This window comes from Gadus macrocephalus, chromosome 3 (assembly GCF_031168955.1).
Source record: "Gadus macrocephalus chromosome 3, ASM3116895v1".
Classification (NCBI taxonomy): domain Eukaryota; kingdom Metazoa; phylum Chordata; class Actinopteri; order Gadiformes; family Gadidae; genus Gadus; species Gadus macrocephalus.
In genome coordinates, this window is record NC_082384.1 from 24,052,208 (window position 1) to 24,067,207 (window position 15,000).

Here is a 15,000-nt window from a genome sequence, read left to right on the forward strand (position 1 = left end):
TAGCTGTAGCGAATAGACGACATATCCTGGGGAGAGCCGGAAGAACAGTATGTAATACAGTGTTATTGTGGGATGAGAAAGTGACCAAGTGAATGGAGGACTGAGCGAGCTTAAGTGGCGCTAATCTCTAAGTGCTGGCCAAACCCCATTAGCCAGCTTTCATCTTAGTGTGTGTGTGTGTGTGTGTGTGTGTGTGTGTGTGTGTGTGTGTGTGTGTGTGTGTGTGTGTGTGTGTGTGTGTGTGTGTGTGTGTGTGTGTGTGTGTGTGTGTGTGTGTGGTCAATCATTGGCAGTCATTCTTCGAGGGGGCGCTGCTATTTGTATCCGTGAAATTTGTTTGTTTGTCTGTGTGTAACTTTATTTTGCTGCTTATTTTGCCGTACTTCTTCTGATAAATTATTCCATTGGTCAGGTTTATCTTTTGGATTTAATTATAAATTAATATATTAATGAACGTGTGAGTGTGTCTGTTACAAAGCAGGTTCATCTTTTGGTTTTAATTACGTGCGTGCATGCTTACTGCATTTTGACAATCAAGAAAATCTAGGAAAAATATGGTGTTTCCCCTGGACCAGAACTTATACTAATACGAATTTCCATAACATCCACATTTATAAACACTAATAAAGAACACAACAAACCATGAATTTAAAATGTATTTGAAATTTATTTATTTCATCAAAAAAGAACATCACAGCAATAATCCAATGTGCTGAGTGTAACGTAAAGTTTCACCTCATTACGAACATGCGCACTATGAACTCGTAAAAAGGATGTAGTAAGGCCTCACACTCACCATGTCAGCTGGACTGGGGAGTGCGCTGAAGTATACACTGAACAACAGAATCAAACCACAGCAATAATCACATATGCTTAGTGTAATGTCAAGAATTCGCACCACCTCATTGATTATGTATAACTTCCATAATAACGTTTTTATATGAACAAATATGTCCCACTCTCCTTTCTGTTTCTCATCCCATTTTTCAATTCACAATCTCTTACCCCTTCTGACATGCTATGCTACCTGACATGCTATGCTATCTGACATGCTATGCTATCTGACATGCTATGCTGACCTGACATGCTATGCTGACCTGACTTGCTATGCTACCTGACATGCTATGCTGACCTGACATGCTATGCTATCTGACATGCTATGCTGACCTGACGTGCTATGCTACCTGACATGCTATGCTACCTGACATTCTATGCGGACCTGACATGCTCTGCTATCTGACATCTGGTATATTTTCATCATAAATGTTTTAATGGTCGTAAATCGTCACATTTCTTCTCCATTGTTCAGTAATTTATTTTTGAGAGGCTGCATTCAATAGCTCTGTTCTCCAACGTTTTACCTATTAGACAGAGATCTCCTTGCGTTCGACAAGTTTTATAATAATGACCACCGGTCAGAAACGTCCTGAGTTTATAAATAAATATTGCACTTAAAATGCTACGGTTTACCTGAATCAATTATTGTCTTTCTGTCACTGGCACTAAAAAAAACCTCCCTGTGTCGTGTTAAGGTCCCGAACCCCCTCCCATAATCATGACACATAGCACATCATCTAAGCACCCAGTCCAATAACATGGAATTATCAATAAGACATTATTCGTGTCCATAGGAACTTTTATTAAATCCATTGTTTATGGCCTGACGGACCGCGGGAAAACCCCCGCTCTGAGTGTCACGTCTCGTGAGTTTTAAAATATACATTTCGGACAATCAAGTGCCATCCCAAAAAAAAGACTGGCCCCAGCTGGCCCCCCCAGAAATAATATCCTGGCTACACCCCTGGCCGTTTGAACATCGTTTTTTTCTTGTTTGTAAAGAAAGACATCGGATAGGTCGACTAATGTTCAGCGTAAACAATGCCTAAGTCAAATAGATGACTTGAGCAATGTGCAGATAGTGATTACGGAAGGAAAAAAAGCACTCCGATTTTCTTAGGATATAGCCACTGAGGCACAGCGTATCGGCAGCGTTAGGAGAGTGGAGGTTAGGTTAGCTTTGGCCCAAATGCTACGAGGCTGTCGATGTTTAAAAGATAAGCACACCCTGAACGAGCGATGAGCCTCGGGTTACTAAAGAGGCCATCGGCGCTATGAGTCCCCCGTGTCTCGCGGCGTGGGAGTGCTGGGGATAGACCGCGGCGGCTCCCGGTAGCGCCGCTGTGGTTTTAGCGACGTCGACCGGAGTCTGCCCACGTCGGGCCCAGATGCTGTCCACTCCTCTGCAGTCCAATCAGAACACCAGCCTGATGTCCTCAGGACACCAGTCTGATGTCCTCAGGACACCAGTCTGATGTCCTCAGGACACCAGTCTGATGTCCTCAGAATGTGGTCAAGTCAAGTCCATTTTAATTTCATGAGACCTTAATCACAGTTATAGTCTCAAAGGGCTTTACAGGCCATATATAAATGACACTTCCTAGCTCTTTGCCTAAAGGACTAGAAAAAAAATGCCTTAATTAAGAAGGAAGGAACCTTGAGAAGTAAGGCATGTGGTCTCGCTCATCGCTCTGATCTGGGGCGGTGCAGACCTCAGAAGGCACCCTGCTGTGATCCGATGATGAAGGTCGCATTGAATCGACAAGTGTAACGGAGACTCGAAAGATATAAACACAGTGGCCGCAGGTCTAAGTATTGATTAGTAAGGATATCAGGCCTATTTTACAGTAAGGGTATTATTTATCGTTCTTCCTCATGTTGTAGATTCCCTTCAAATGAGGAGCCATGTAAACGAGCTAAAGAAACACGAGTCAGCAACTAACTGACACAGCAAACAAACTCATGAATGACTTACTTTTCCAGTGTCAAAACCCTGGCTCTCGCTCTGCACATTGCAGCTGAGGTGAACAGACCAGCATAGCAAAACGAGCACTCTTTCTATTTTAACTAGGAAAATTTATTCAAATTACAATAATAAACAAATTCAAGTGTTCCTTGCGATTTCGGCAGACCCTTATTAAACTCGATTTTTTTTAGATTGATTGTGTACACCTGTACAATCGCTGTGTTCTGTGCGAAGAGGTTTTTTATTTCCGTTGGCATCCATTTCAAGGAAACCCGGTCTGTAACTAATGTCCGTGTTTCGGCCAAACAGATGGTGCTTTATGTTGGTGATATGAGGCATTCCTTCTCAAATGACTAGCAGTTGGTGTCATCTTCAGTAGCTTTTGAGTAAAAACAACAGTAGTCCAGTACATGTCCCTGGCTTCACGTCCCGCCCTTACCCTGCCTTTATGCCTTCTCCGGAGCCATCTGTCTGGACGGTGAAAGGCTTTGTGGAGTAAGGCGTCGAGATGGATTCAGTGCCCTGCACCAAGCCTCCTGTAGCAAGCAAGTTTGTGTTCGGCAACCCCTGGGCTAAGCTGCGTTTCAAGTCTCAGGAGGGGCGGACGGCGCAGTGAGAGGCATGCTTCATTAAGAAGATTTATGCCGTAAAGCTGGCCGGAGTTTATTTCCCTGGCGATCCCCTCATAGCCCCCCACATCAGCGCTCTACCTCTACAGCGTAAGGCCCATTTGAGTTGGCAGTGGCCTTGCATTCACCAGTGGTGATGCAGAGGAGGCATGATTCCAAGTTCCCTGGGTTCTAGCTGTCCAGGTTATAGATTGTGGCTCGAGCCTGCTGTTTCTGCTGCATGGGAGGTCACATTAGGGCCATCAATTGTCCATCGTTTCCGTCCATGCCTCCATTGCACAGATCCATACCTGAATTGTTATTGGCCATCTGGGAGCTCAAATGTGGTTTTGTGTGTGTGTGTTCGAAAAACCTTATTGATAGGACAGTATGCATAAACAGGGGATCGGATTGGTCCTGCTTTGCTTTATGTCCTCCTCTGATCTGTTTCAGAGTGCAAAATACTCTCCACGGCCATCTGCTTGGATTACAGACGTTCTTGGCTGGAAATCTTACTCATCTCCCTGAAATGTAAATGTGATTTGGAGATTTAAGTGAGTGCATTCTGGTGTCCTCCTCAAGGTGGACGTCTTGAACGTGTGTGTGTGTGTCCGATAACCGTTTTCAGACCTCTTGTCGAGTGTCTCTTACACGAGCGCGGCGAGCTGTCGTATCGTGTCTCCCGCTGCGACCCGCCTGTGAAACACGAGACCTGGCCGTCAAGACCGGGCGACCAGAGAAAGCGAAGGACCTCGGAGAGGGGAGGGAGGGAGAGAGAAGAGAAAACACTGACAAGACAGATGGACGGATAATGTGCTTGCGACTCAAACTCCCCAAAGGGAGATCACTGTCGGGCTAAGTCCCTCTGTCTTTCCACTCCCCTCTCTCTCCTCCCCCTCTCTCCTCTCCTCTCCCCTCTCTCCTCCCCCCTCTCTCCTCCCCTCCCTCTACTCGAGTGCTTCTCTCTCGTCCACCTACCATTTGCCTTACCCCCAGTTGGATCCAATTGATTCCCTCCTCCTGTCTCGACCTCAAGTCCTCCCTGCCCCCTACTTACCCCGCACCCCTAAGTCCCCCAGCCCCCGCCCCCTTGACTCTAATGCAGTGTTAATGCCCCGTCATGACTCGTGTCCGTCTGGCTGAGCGTCCCTCTGTCCTTCTTACCTCCCTGCCACCGCTCCAGACGGAGGTGCACAGGGGAGGGGTGCTGGTGTCCTGATGACATCATTCCATCATTCATTCATTCAATCGATGGTGCGAGTCTACACCACCAGTACAGTAACCGTGTGGACGAGGCGTCGCTTAATCAACCGGCCCGTCAATTATCCTCCATCCATATGGACATCTGTGTATCGGATGTATTCATAGGTACGTCATTCGTTCGTCAGTGAATGGATGACGTGTTCACTGATAAATGGGGAGGTGTTCATTGTAAAGGTGTTTGCGTTGTCACAGAGCTGTTTTTTTCATGGAACAGTATGTATGATGTGTGTGGGTGATGGCAGCATGAAGCAGCCTCACCTGGCCCGAGTCAGAGTGATTGGACTCTGGGGCTGGGTGGGGCGCAACACCTGTTGTACATTTGAGCAATCCATATGCACAGGTTCAACCTACAGGTCCCATGGCACGCCACCAGGTGGGGTGTGATTAGCCGGTACAAGCCGTTTTTGGAAATCTGCCCCTTATGACATCACAGGTGGGCGTGTCCACCTGTGATGTATAACGGCTTGTAGCGGCTAATCACACCACAACTGGTGGCAAGCCATGGGACCTTTAACCAGCCATCGCCACACACACACTCCAGAAGATCTCTGGCATGGCAACACGTGGCACCTCCTGCTGTGGGTCATTATACTCAACCGTGGCAATAAAACGGTTCCAACCTCACCACCCTGTCCTTGTTTTGGTGGAGCCCAGTAGAAGACCCATAGGTGGCGTGTATTATGGACATTGCTACACACGAGTTTCTTTAAAGAGGTGATTTTATACCACCAGGTGTGAGTTTGAATAGCTGTTACAAGCTGTTTGAAAATCTGTCTTTTCCTGTTTTTTAGTGACATCACAAGTGGGCGGGCCCACCTAGATGTACGCTGGATAGATCAGTCTACCAGCCTACCCAGTGGACTGTAGCAAATGCGGCTGATCTATCCATCATAAATCTATGTGGACACTCCCACTTGTGATGTCACTAAAACACAGGGAATCGCAGATTTTCAAACAGCTTGAAATGGCTATTCACACTCGTAATTGGCATAATATCACCCCTTTCATTTTTGGACAATCAAATCAAAATCTGTTTTGTGAATGGGTATGAAGATCTTGATCCAGGGATCCACGGGGAGTCCGGAGGCGGCATGGTCTTCATGGGGACTCTTGCGTGTGAGCCATGCAGTCCTTGTAAACACAACATACTGTGTGTGTGTACGCTTGGCTTAGGACCAAGCATGTTTCACAGCGGCCGCTGGAAACCGCCAAGGCTGTGCTTTGTCTTAATCACTGATTTTCATATTCTTGGACACAAAATCAATCGGAGGCCAAGGCCAAATGAGAAAGCTGGATTGCCACCAAATGTGTAGTGTATATCGATCTTCCTAGTCTCAACCCAAGCTTCTGTCCTGTACTGGAAGGGATGGCCACACCCCTCTCAGCTGAGGGAGGGCCTGGTCAAGTTCAAGGTTCCTGAGACCTTATTCATGTGTAAAGCTTAGTTTAAGGTATATATAAAATATACATATAACATTATAAAATGTGCTGTTCATTCAACACTTTCCACATTTGCATCTGGTCGCGAACCTGGGTGACGTTTAGGGAATTTAGTAGACTATTTTATCCAAAGCGACCCACAACCATTCATGCTCCCATTCACACATCGACCGCGGAGTCGCACACGCAAGGCGACAGCCAGCTCGTCGGGAGCAGTTAGGCTGAGGTGTCTTGCTCAGGGACACCTTCACACACAACAAGGCATTGCCGGGGATCTAACCAACAACCTTCCCGTTAGAAGTCAACCCGCTCTACCTCCAGTACGAGCTAAAGCGATTTATTTTTGCCATTTTATGTGTAACGGCCTGAAGGCTGAGATAATAGAAGGGGGTTGACTTCTCAGAGACGAGGGTGTGGAGCCGCGTCAGTCAGGATCACCCAGGAAGTGGAGACTGGAGCACCTAGCCACGGAGAGGAGCAGCTGCTATAGTGCGTGCTGGGAGGACCCACTAGGCAAGGCGTGAAGGAACTCCAGTGAAGAAGCAGCGATGAGTGTTGCCGTCTCCGGGCTACTGGCCCGGGAGTGCATGGAAAGATCGCAACGATGACAGGATTAATTGCCTGTCCATCTTTAAATATCTCCTTTGATTCCGTCATGCATTAATGCATTCATTCATAGATCCGCTAGGGGATTCTATCAAGTAATTTGTCCCTGCTGAAGGAAGCGTTGGCTCCTGTGAGCAGGGTATACGTTTCCTTTGACACAGTCCAGCGATGATGTGAGGGAGCTATCGGGTTACCGCTAACGACTGAAGCCAAGTCTGACGCCTCCTGACAGAACAGCAGTATGTCTGTGTGTCTGTGTGTCGCTGTGTTTGTCTGTGTGTCTGTATAACTCTGTGTTTCTGTGTGGGTATCTATGTGTTTGTGTGTCTGTGTGTCTGTGTGTCCGTGTGTGTCCGTGTGTCCTTGTGTCCTTGTGTCCGTGTGTCTGTGTGTTTGTCCGTTTGTCTGTGTGTCTGTGTGTGTGTGTGTCTGTGTGTCTGTGTGTTTGTCTGTGTGTCTGTGTGTCTGTGCGTCTGTGTGTGGTAGGGTGGAGGATGCTGTCAGTGGATTCTCGTTTCTTTTGGGGATGTTCATAATGTTATGATCGACGAAAAAGCACTGCTGCGATAAAGACTGAGCTCTTTTTCTTGCTGCTTTCTGACGGTTAATCCACACCTCCATACACACCGGGGGACCTTACGCTACGAGTGTCCGAGAAGTCAAACCCTTTCGCTCTCACACAGCAACATGAACACATATTACAGATTTCAGAATGATAGCAATGAGGTCTTCATGTTTCCCCCGATCACATTGACATCACCTAGACAGTGCTAGTGGCAAAGCACTATGTCGATCAGCTAGCACACAACACACAACATGGCAGAATCTCGTCATATAAGCACTAATTGATGTCCAATGTTCTTAGCATGAGTAAACCAATAGGAAAAACGTTTTTTATTGCCATTACAGTCGACTATTAGCCTCAGTGGGGAACACTAGATGAAGAGGAACGGCCGTAAGTGTGGCTGAGGCCCATTAGTCTGAAGCCATCAGAGACACAGGACTCACACCAACCCCCAATATCCATAACCCCAGCTGCTGGACGTGTTTGTGTGGTGTGTGTGTGTGTGTGTGTGTCGGTGTGTGTGTGCGTGTATGTTTGTGTGTGTGTGTGTGTGTGTGTGTGTTTGTGTTTGTGTTTGTGTTTGAGTGTGTGGGTCTGTGTCACACGTGCCTGTATATGCTTGCTTTATTTGTGTACTAAATGGCACCCTCCCAACACAAAGTGTATGTGCTTTGCAGAGGCAGGAAATGACCTCACCACCACTCACCATTGAAAGGACGATCATTAAAAGACAATAGAAGGCTAATCAATTAAAAGACGGATGTAGAAACGATGTATATATTTAGTATATGCTACGCGTGAACCCCCTAAAATGGCGCAATTAGATTGGTCCGCTATCTCAGGATATTTGGTAATATCCCATGAATGAGGAGATCTGAAACTCTGGATATTGTTTTCCTTTGCTAGTAAAAAACGAATGATCCGCTAATAAAAAACAAATAAATCCCGGCAAAAAGTGTCATCTTGTTTATTTTTGGGGTGTTCATGTGTAGTATATACAAAACAAATTATTCACGGAGCCTTCGGCAAATAATTGTTAAATATATATATATATATATATGAATATATGAACTAAAGTATAACATATTTCTAGACTGTATGTGGGTGACCTTTGGGTGACCTCTGGCTGACCTCTGGCTGACCTCTGGGTGACCTCTGCAGGTAAATGGAGGAGGCGGGCCGCAGCCGCTCCCCCTCGCGGCGGACCAGCCGCGTGGAGCAGGTGGTCGGGCGATGGCTGAGGCGCTCCCGGGACCTGGGCAGCCGATCCCACTCGCTCAGCAGGTGCCGCTCGCTCTTCCTCCTGGGTCCTGGGGCCCCCTCGCGCTCTCTCACTCGCTCGCTCTCTTTGTCTCTCGCCCTCTGTCTCACCCTCTCTCGCTCACTTTCACTTTCTCTCTCTCTCTCCATCGCACTCATTATTATTTATTTTTTTATGTTCTTTGTGTAATCTATCTATGATTTGTATATCCGTCTTCCTCTTTGATTTGGCTCCGTCTCTCTCTCACTCCCTCTCTGTCTTGCTGCCTCTCTTTGTATATATATATATATATATATGTATAGATATATACATGCATGAATATGTATACATACATACACAATTAAATTAAACAAATGTGGACATTCATTGTTAAGTTCAGCTTGATTTGACCATTGTCTGCACAAATATCCACACATAGTTCAGTAATGAACAACGTATAAATAATCATTCAAAACATACTAATTTCACTATACCAACACTATCAGATACCACTAGGAGGTTCCACAGCGTTGACTCTCTGAGTGACTGACTGGCTGCTAACTGACTGTCTGACTGACCGTCTGACTGTCTGTCTGACTGTCTGACTGACCATCTGACTAACTGTCGGACTGTCTAACTAACCGTCTGACTGTCTGTCTGACTGACCGTCTGACTGTCTGTCTGACTGTCTGACTGACCATCTGACTAACTGTCGGACTGTCTAACTAACCGTCTGACTGTCTGTCTGACTGACCGTCTGGCGTCTGACTGACTGTCCGACCGACTGTCTAACTGGCGTCTGACTGACTGTCTGACTAACCGTCTGACTGACTTTCTGACTGACTGTCTGGCGTCTGACTGGCTGTTCTTTCTCCAGAGACAGGGTGCCGGTGGACGGGAGGAGCGGGGAGCAGGTGGGCGACCAGAGGAGCTACTCCTTCCGCTTCACGGTTCAGATCCAGAGGAGCTCGGAGCTCAACTCGCACGGCCTGAGCCTGACCTCCCAGACGCCCATCCTGGTGCAGGAGGTCACAGCAGGTAGGACCCACACGGAGCACTCTGTCTACCGTCCATTGATCTAAGGTTTATCCAACATACGACAGTGGTATGAATGGTAAACGGACTGCAATTTATACAGCGCTTTTGTAACCAGTGGCCACTCAAAGTGCTTTACAATATCGCCTGACATTCACACGTTCACGCACACATTCACACACCGACGGCGGTGTCAACCACGCAGGACGACAGCCAGCCCGTCGGGAGCAGTCAGGGTGAGGTGTCTCGTTGTGTACTTTGCGGACCACAGACCTAATTCTAACAACCCAGGTACCCTTTTAAAGTACACCTTTACTTGAGAATTCACACTGGCATCGCTAAAGGAATGTTCTCTTGTTTACTAAATGGGAACCTGTTTGAGGTAGCACAACATTTTCAAATCAAAGCATTATGTTGTGATCCTTTTGTAACTACGCCTATCCGTACGATTCGTAAGGTATAAACCTCCCAGCTTTCTTGCGGTATTTCACGGAGGAACGCCTCCTTTTGGGCGGTCCCACCCGGGATTCTGAAAGTAGACCGAGTTCAGTGAGGCTGACCCTGCGACTCAAAAATGTCTGCTCCCGTAAAGAGATTTATTTTTGTTTATTTGTATCACGTTGGTCATACACTTTACATTGCTACTTTATTCCGATCACCAATTTATGCATTGCACGGTCTTAATGTGCGTGCAATACAATGTAAAGTTGTGTTGTTTGTTTTCAAGCTGGTTTGCTAAAGAGGCTAATGTAGCTAACAATAACAATGACAAACTGGAACACTAGCTGCAAGCCAGGAAATTACGTCACGTTCTCGCTAGAGCAGGTCGGGCGTACCGGTGTACCATACAAATGGATCGCAGCATTAGTAAATAGTAAATGTTGGTCTCAATATAGTTTGCGTGTTTGCTCCAACATGCCTGAGGGAGAAATATAGTTTATTATTCAGAAATTAAGCGATGGAAATATATAAATATTCGAAAATATACGAAAAAAACATACGAAAATATAAGTACACTTAAGTTCTTCTAAAGTCCGGTCACACAGCATTTTGGTGACTGCATGAATAAGTTATTTGGTTCGCTGTCGCATTTTTTTTTTGTCCGAAAAGAAACATTGTTAAACAGGATGGGGGGGAGGATTGAGAAGCCTGCATGGCCTTTTTGGGCGATAACGAATGAGATATCAGTTGTGTTGTGACATCTTTCACACACCACCAATGAACTCTGGATGTGAGACGGATGCTACAGGAAATCTTATCTTTGTCTAGAGGCACGTCAAACGGAAGAGAACTGAACATAAAAGCTGCGGCTACAAGACGCACCGCTTTACAACTGAGAGTCCGTTTTTGTCACGACTTGATATGTTAGGTGTTACTTTGCGTTGGTGTGTTCTTCTCTTTCATCGGTAAGCAGTCAGCGCTGAATTCATAGACAGTGAATGGCATCTCTGCCACTATATATATATATATATATATTAGAGCTGTCAGTTAAACGCGTTATTAACGGCGTTAACGCAAACCAATTTTAACGGCGTTAAAAAAAATATCGCGCGATTAACGCAATTGTTTTATTAAAAAAAAAAAAAAATTTTTTTTTTTTTTCTTTGGCTCAAAACAAAGAAGCAGTAGCCTGACTGCTATGTTCAAATGACATTTGTTCAAAGCAGTCGTTTAATTGCACTATAGGCTCTTTTTTTGTATCGTCCTGTTTTGATCAGTATATGCCAATGTTGTTATCAATAAAAAATCATTTGCACAAGGCAAGCCGATGCACTTCACCATGTTGATAAGAGAATTAAAATGAGAAGAATTATGGGACAAAAAAATCAAGGGATATTTAGCATAGAAAAATAATTTGCGATTAATCGTGAGTTAACTATGACATTAATGCGATTAATCACGATTAAATATTTTAATCGCTTGACAGCTCTAATATATATATATATATATATATATATATTGGAAACATATCGGTATGAAAATGCCATCCTGATAATTAGAAATATGACAAATATTGGGTGTTATAATCAGACAGATCAATAATTGTCAACCCTACACTTTTGTAAATGAATTGCTGTTGACTTAAGGGGGTGATATTATGCCACCAGCTGTGAGTGTGATTAGCCATTACAAGCCGTTTGAAGAACTGCCTTTTCCTGTGTATTAGTGACATCACAGGTGGGCGTGTACACCAGGATGTATGATGGCAGGCTGGTGGACTGATCTATCCAGCATGCATCTAGGTCAGGGATGGGCAACTTTCATGATAAAGAGGGCCCCAATTCTTCATCATCACCATCAGAGGGCCATGTGACTGTGCGCTTCAACTAGACGTAAACTGAGAGAAGCTACACATTTTTTAATTTGTTGGATATGATTTCCTGTATTCTGGTGCATTTTGGGGATGGCCACTACCTACAAAATCTTTCAGATTAATAACCTATGTACGGTATGTTGATTGAACCAACGTACATTCATTTCATGTTTTCCATGCTCAAACAGCCACATGATTGGTTAGTATTTTGATCAGTGCAAAGGGCTCACATACATCATCATTCAATGATGTCACAAAACTGAAAAACAGTGGCCCAACATTAAGTGCAACAACTCAATGAACTCAAACCCAACAAGCATGATATTCACTTCAGGGCAGTTGTAGTAGTTGTAGTGGCGACTTAAGTGGCAATCTTTCATGACTGATATCGCTTCTAAGCAAACTAGACACATGGGTTTGCCTTTGAATTCTATGAACAGATACTCTGCTTTTCTTCTTTCTTAACCAAGTTTTCTGTAACTCGATTATTATTATTTTTTTTTATTATATTAAATAAAAGTTATGTGCGGGCCTGACTGAGTGAGGATGCGGGCCGTATGCGGGCCGTATGCGGCCCGCGGGCCGCCAGTTGCCCATCCCTGATCTAGGTGGACACTCCTACTTGTAATGTCACCGAAACACAAGAAAAGGCTGATATTCAAAAGGCTTGTATTGGCCAATCACACTCACACCTGGTGGCATAATATCGCCCCTTTAATGTGACTCTACCAAAGAGAGACACAACATGAACTTACAAAGTCTCTCCCTGCGCTCTGAAGATGCAGAGGTGTTTCTTAGAGGGATTCACAAGACTCTATTGCGTTGGAAATATGAAACTGCATTATCGGCCAAAATAATTAAATCGTAGCCCTTGGTCAAAAAGGGTAACCGTACCGCATCAAAATCCTCGGTTTTATCGAATAAAATAGGTGGGAATCTATTTGCTTTGCCTCTGCGTGCCGTTCGACCTGCGTATTATTGGCGTGTCGCGGGGCACTGGGGAGGAGTATTGCCAGATTGGGGCAGATTTCCTGCCCAATCTGGCAACCCTGGCTGCAGCGTGCTGCAGCCAGGGTTGCCAGATCGGGCAGGAAATCTGCCCCAATCTGGCAACACCGCTGGGGAGAGTGGTGAAGCGGTGTGGAGAGAGGAGAGGGTGAGCCAGGAGGGCAGGAAGGGCCGGCTTTTGGGAATAGAGCCGCAGCGACAGGATGAGAAGGATCAATTAACGGCCGCTGGAAAAGGGGAATGGGTTTAGGCAAGCGGAGGCGGCAGAACCGAGGAGCCTAGGTGAAAAGAAAAAGCTGCGTTAATTATTCCCCCTCTTTAAATGGACTGCATTTACATATATATCGCTTTTCTAACCAGTGGCCACTCAAAGCGCTTTACTATATTGCCTAACATTCACCTATTCAAACTGACGGCCGAGTCAACAAGACAAGGCGACAGCCAGCTCGTCGGGAGCAGTCAGGTTGAGGTGTCAGGGAATATTCTTAGCCTCATAGCATAATTGCTGTTGTCATATTTTAAAGTTCATCTTGTATTTAGCGTCAAAAAGGCCAGAAGATTCAGCACTCTGATTAGATACAGCCAATGAGGCAGAGTGAAGCGGCAGTGTTAGGAGAGTAGTTAGGTTAGATATCACAATTTGACCAAAATACGACTTTCTTATGCAATTAATGCAATGAGGCTAACGATGTGGGAAATTAGCACAGCGAGGACCGTCCTTTTTTATAGCACAATTAAAACAAATATATTCATATGATGCAAATGCTGAAGAGATTCTCCTACAAGCGGTTCCCGTCAGCCTCTCTCCCTGCTGTAAGAAGCTGTGGTGGGGTACAGAAGTCTGCCCGGTCCCTTTGGAGCACTCTAAAAATAGATTACTTTTGGCGGTTTTGTTCTAAAAAAGTGCTTACCAACCGCCTCTGGAAGAGGCTCTCGCGTTTTAGGAGATGTGCACAGCTGATGTCTCTGTCTTTCTTTAATGTGCCAATCTACCGTTTGCCTCAGGGCTTTATGTCCTGATTTAAAGTGTTTCCTTGTGTACTGCGTTCAGTGATGAAAGGTGCAGCTATGCATGTGTAGATTGATTCATTTATTTTAATCTTACATCTTACTGCTATTTTAGTCGTTTAGCAGTCGACACTTCTGTCCAAAGCTCCCTTCAGGGTGTACAGACAGAGCCGGTTCAGACCTCCATGGGGCCCTAGGCAAAATTCTGGGGGGGGGGGGTCGGAGCGATTGTTGACGGGGGGGGGGGGGGGGGGGACGACGACAATTGTTGACGGGGGGGTATGGAGCGATTTTTTTTTTTTCTCTTTTTCCCCGAGGGATCGCTCCGCTTCATCTTTCTACACTGATGATGCAATGATGCGCATGGGTAGCTATCTGACGTCGGACAGTTGCGTTGTCAGGTTTTTATTTTTATTTTATTTTTATTTTTTTTCCCACGGGGCCTTTATTATAAATAATAAATTTGCGGGGCCCTACGCAACGTGCGTAGTGTGCGTATTGAAAGAACCGGTACTGTGTACAGATATTACATTTATGAATTTATTTTACATACATCTTACTACTATTTTAGTCTTCTGGTAGTAGAAACCACTTTTAAAAGAACCCTTAAGGGATTACAATATTTTATTATTATTTTACCCACATATTACCACATATTACTATCAAATTATTACCAAGTGATTTAGAACACTTTATTCCCTTCAGGGAACACAGATATTTAATTCATTAATTTATTTAACACACATATTACTTCTATTTTAGTCACTTAATAGTAGGAGACTATTCCCTTTAGGGAACACAGATATTTAATTCATTATTTAGTTTTAACTACATATTACTACTATTTAAGTAACTTAATAGTAGGACACTATTCCCTTCAGGGATCTCAGATTCAGGCGGGGGGGAGGATTCCTACTCAAGTAGGCAGAGTCGGCTTAGCTCAGGAGGTAGAGCATGTTGTCTTGCAACCGAAAGGTTGGTAGTCCGATCCCCAGCTCCTCCTAGCTGAGTGTTGATGTGTCTCTGAGCAAGACACTTAACCCTAACTGCTCCTGACGAGCTGGCTGTCTCCTTGCATGGTTGACTCTGCCGTCGGTGTGTTAATGTGTA

The 15,000-nt window shown here is 45.1% G+C and overlaps 1 protein-coding gene across 1 annotated transcript in view; it reads left to right on the forward strand.

Annotated features, from left to right (window-relative positions):
• Positions 1-15,000, forward strand: part of LOC132454193 (FERM and PDZ domain-containing protein 1) — a 51,492-nt gene that overhangs the window by 9,495 nt on the left and 26,997 nt on the right. Inside the window, exons 3-4 of the mRNA XM_060047413.1 lie at positions 8,447-8,569; positions 9,403-9,563. Coding sequence (XP_059903396.1) covers positions 8,451-8,569; positions 9,403-9,563 — 280 coding nt within the window. The 5' untranslated portion in view covers positions 8,447-8,450. The remainder of the gene's footprint in view (positions 1-8,446; positions 8,570-9,402; positions 9,564-15,000) is intronic.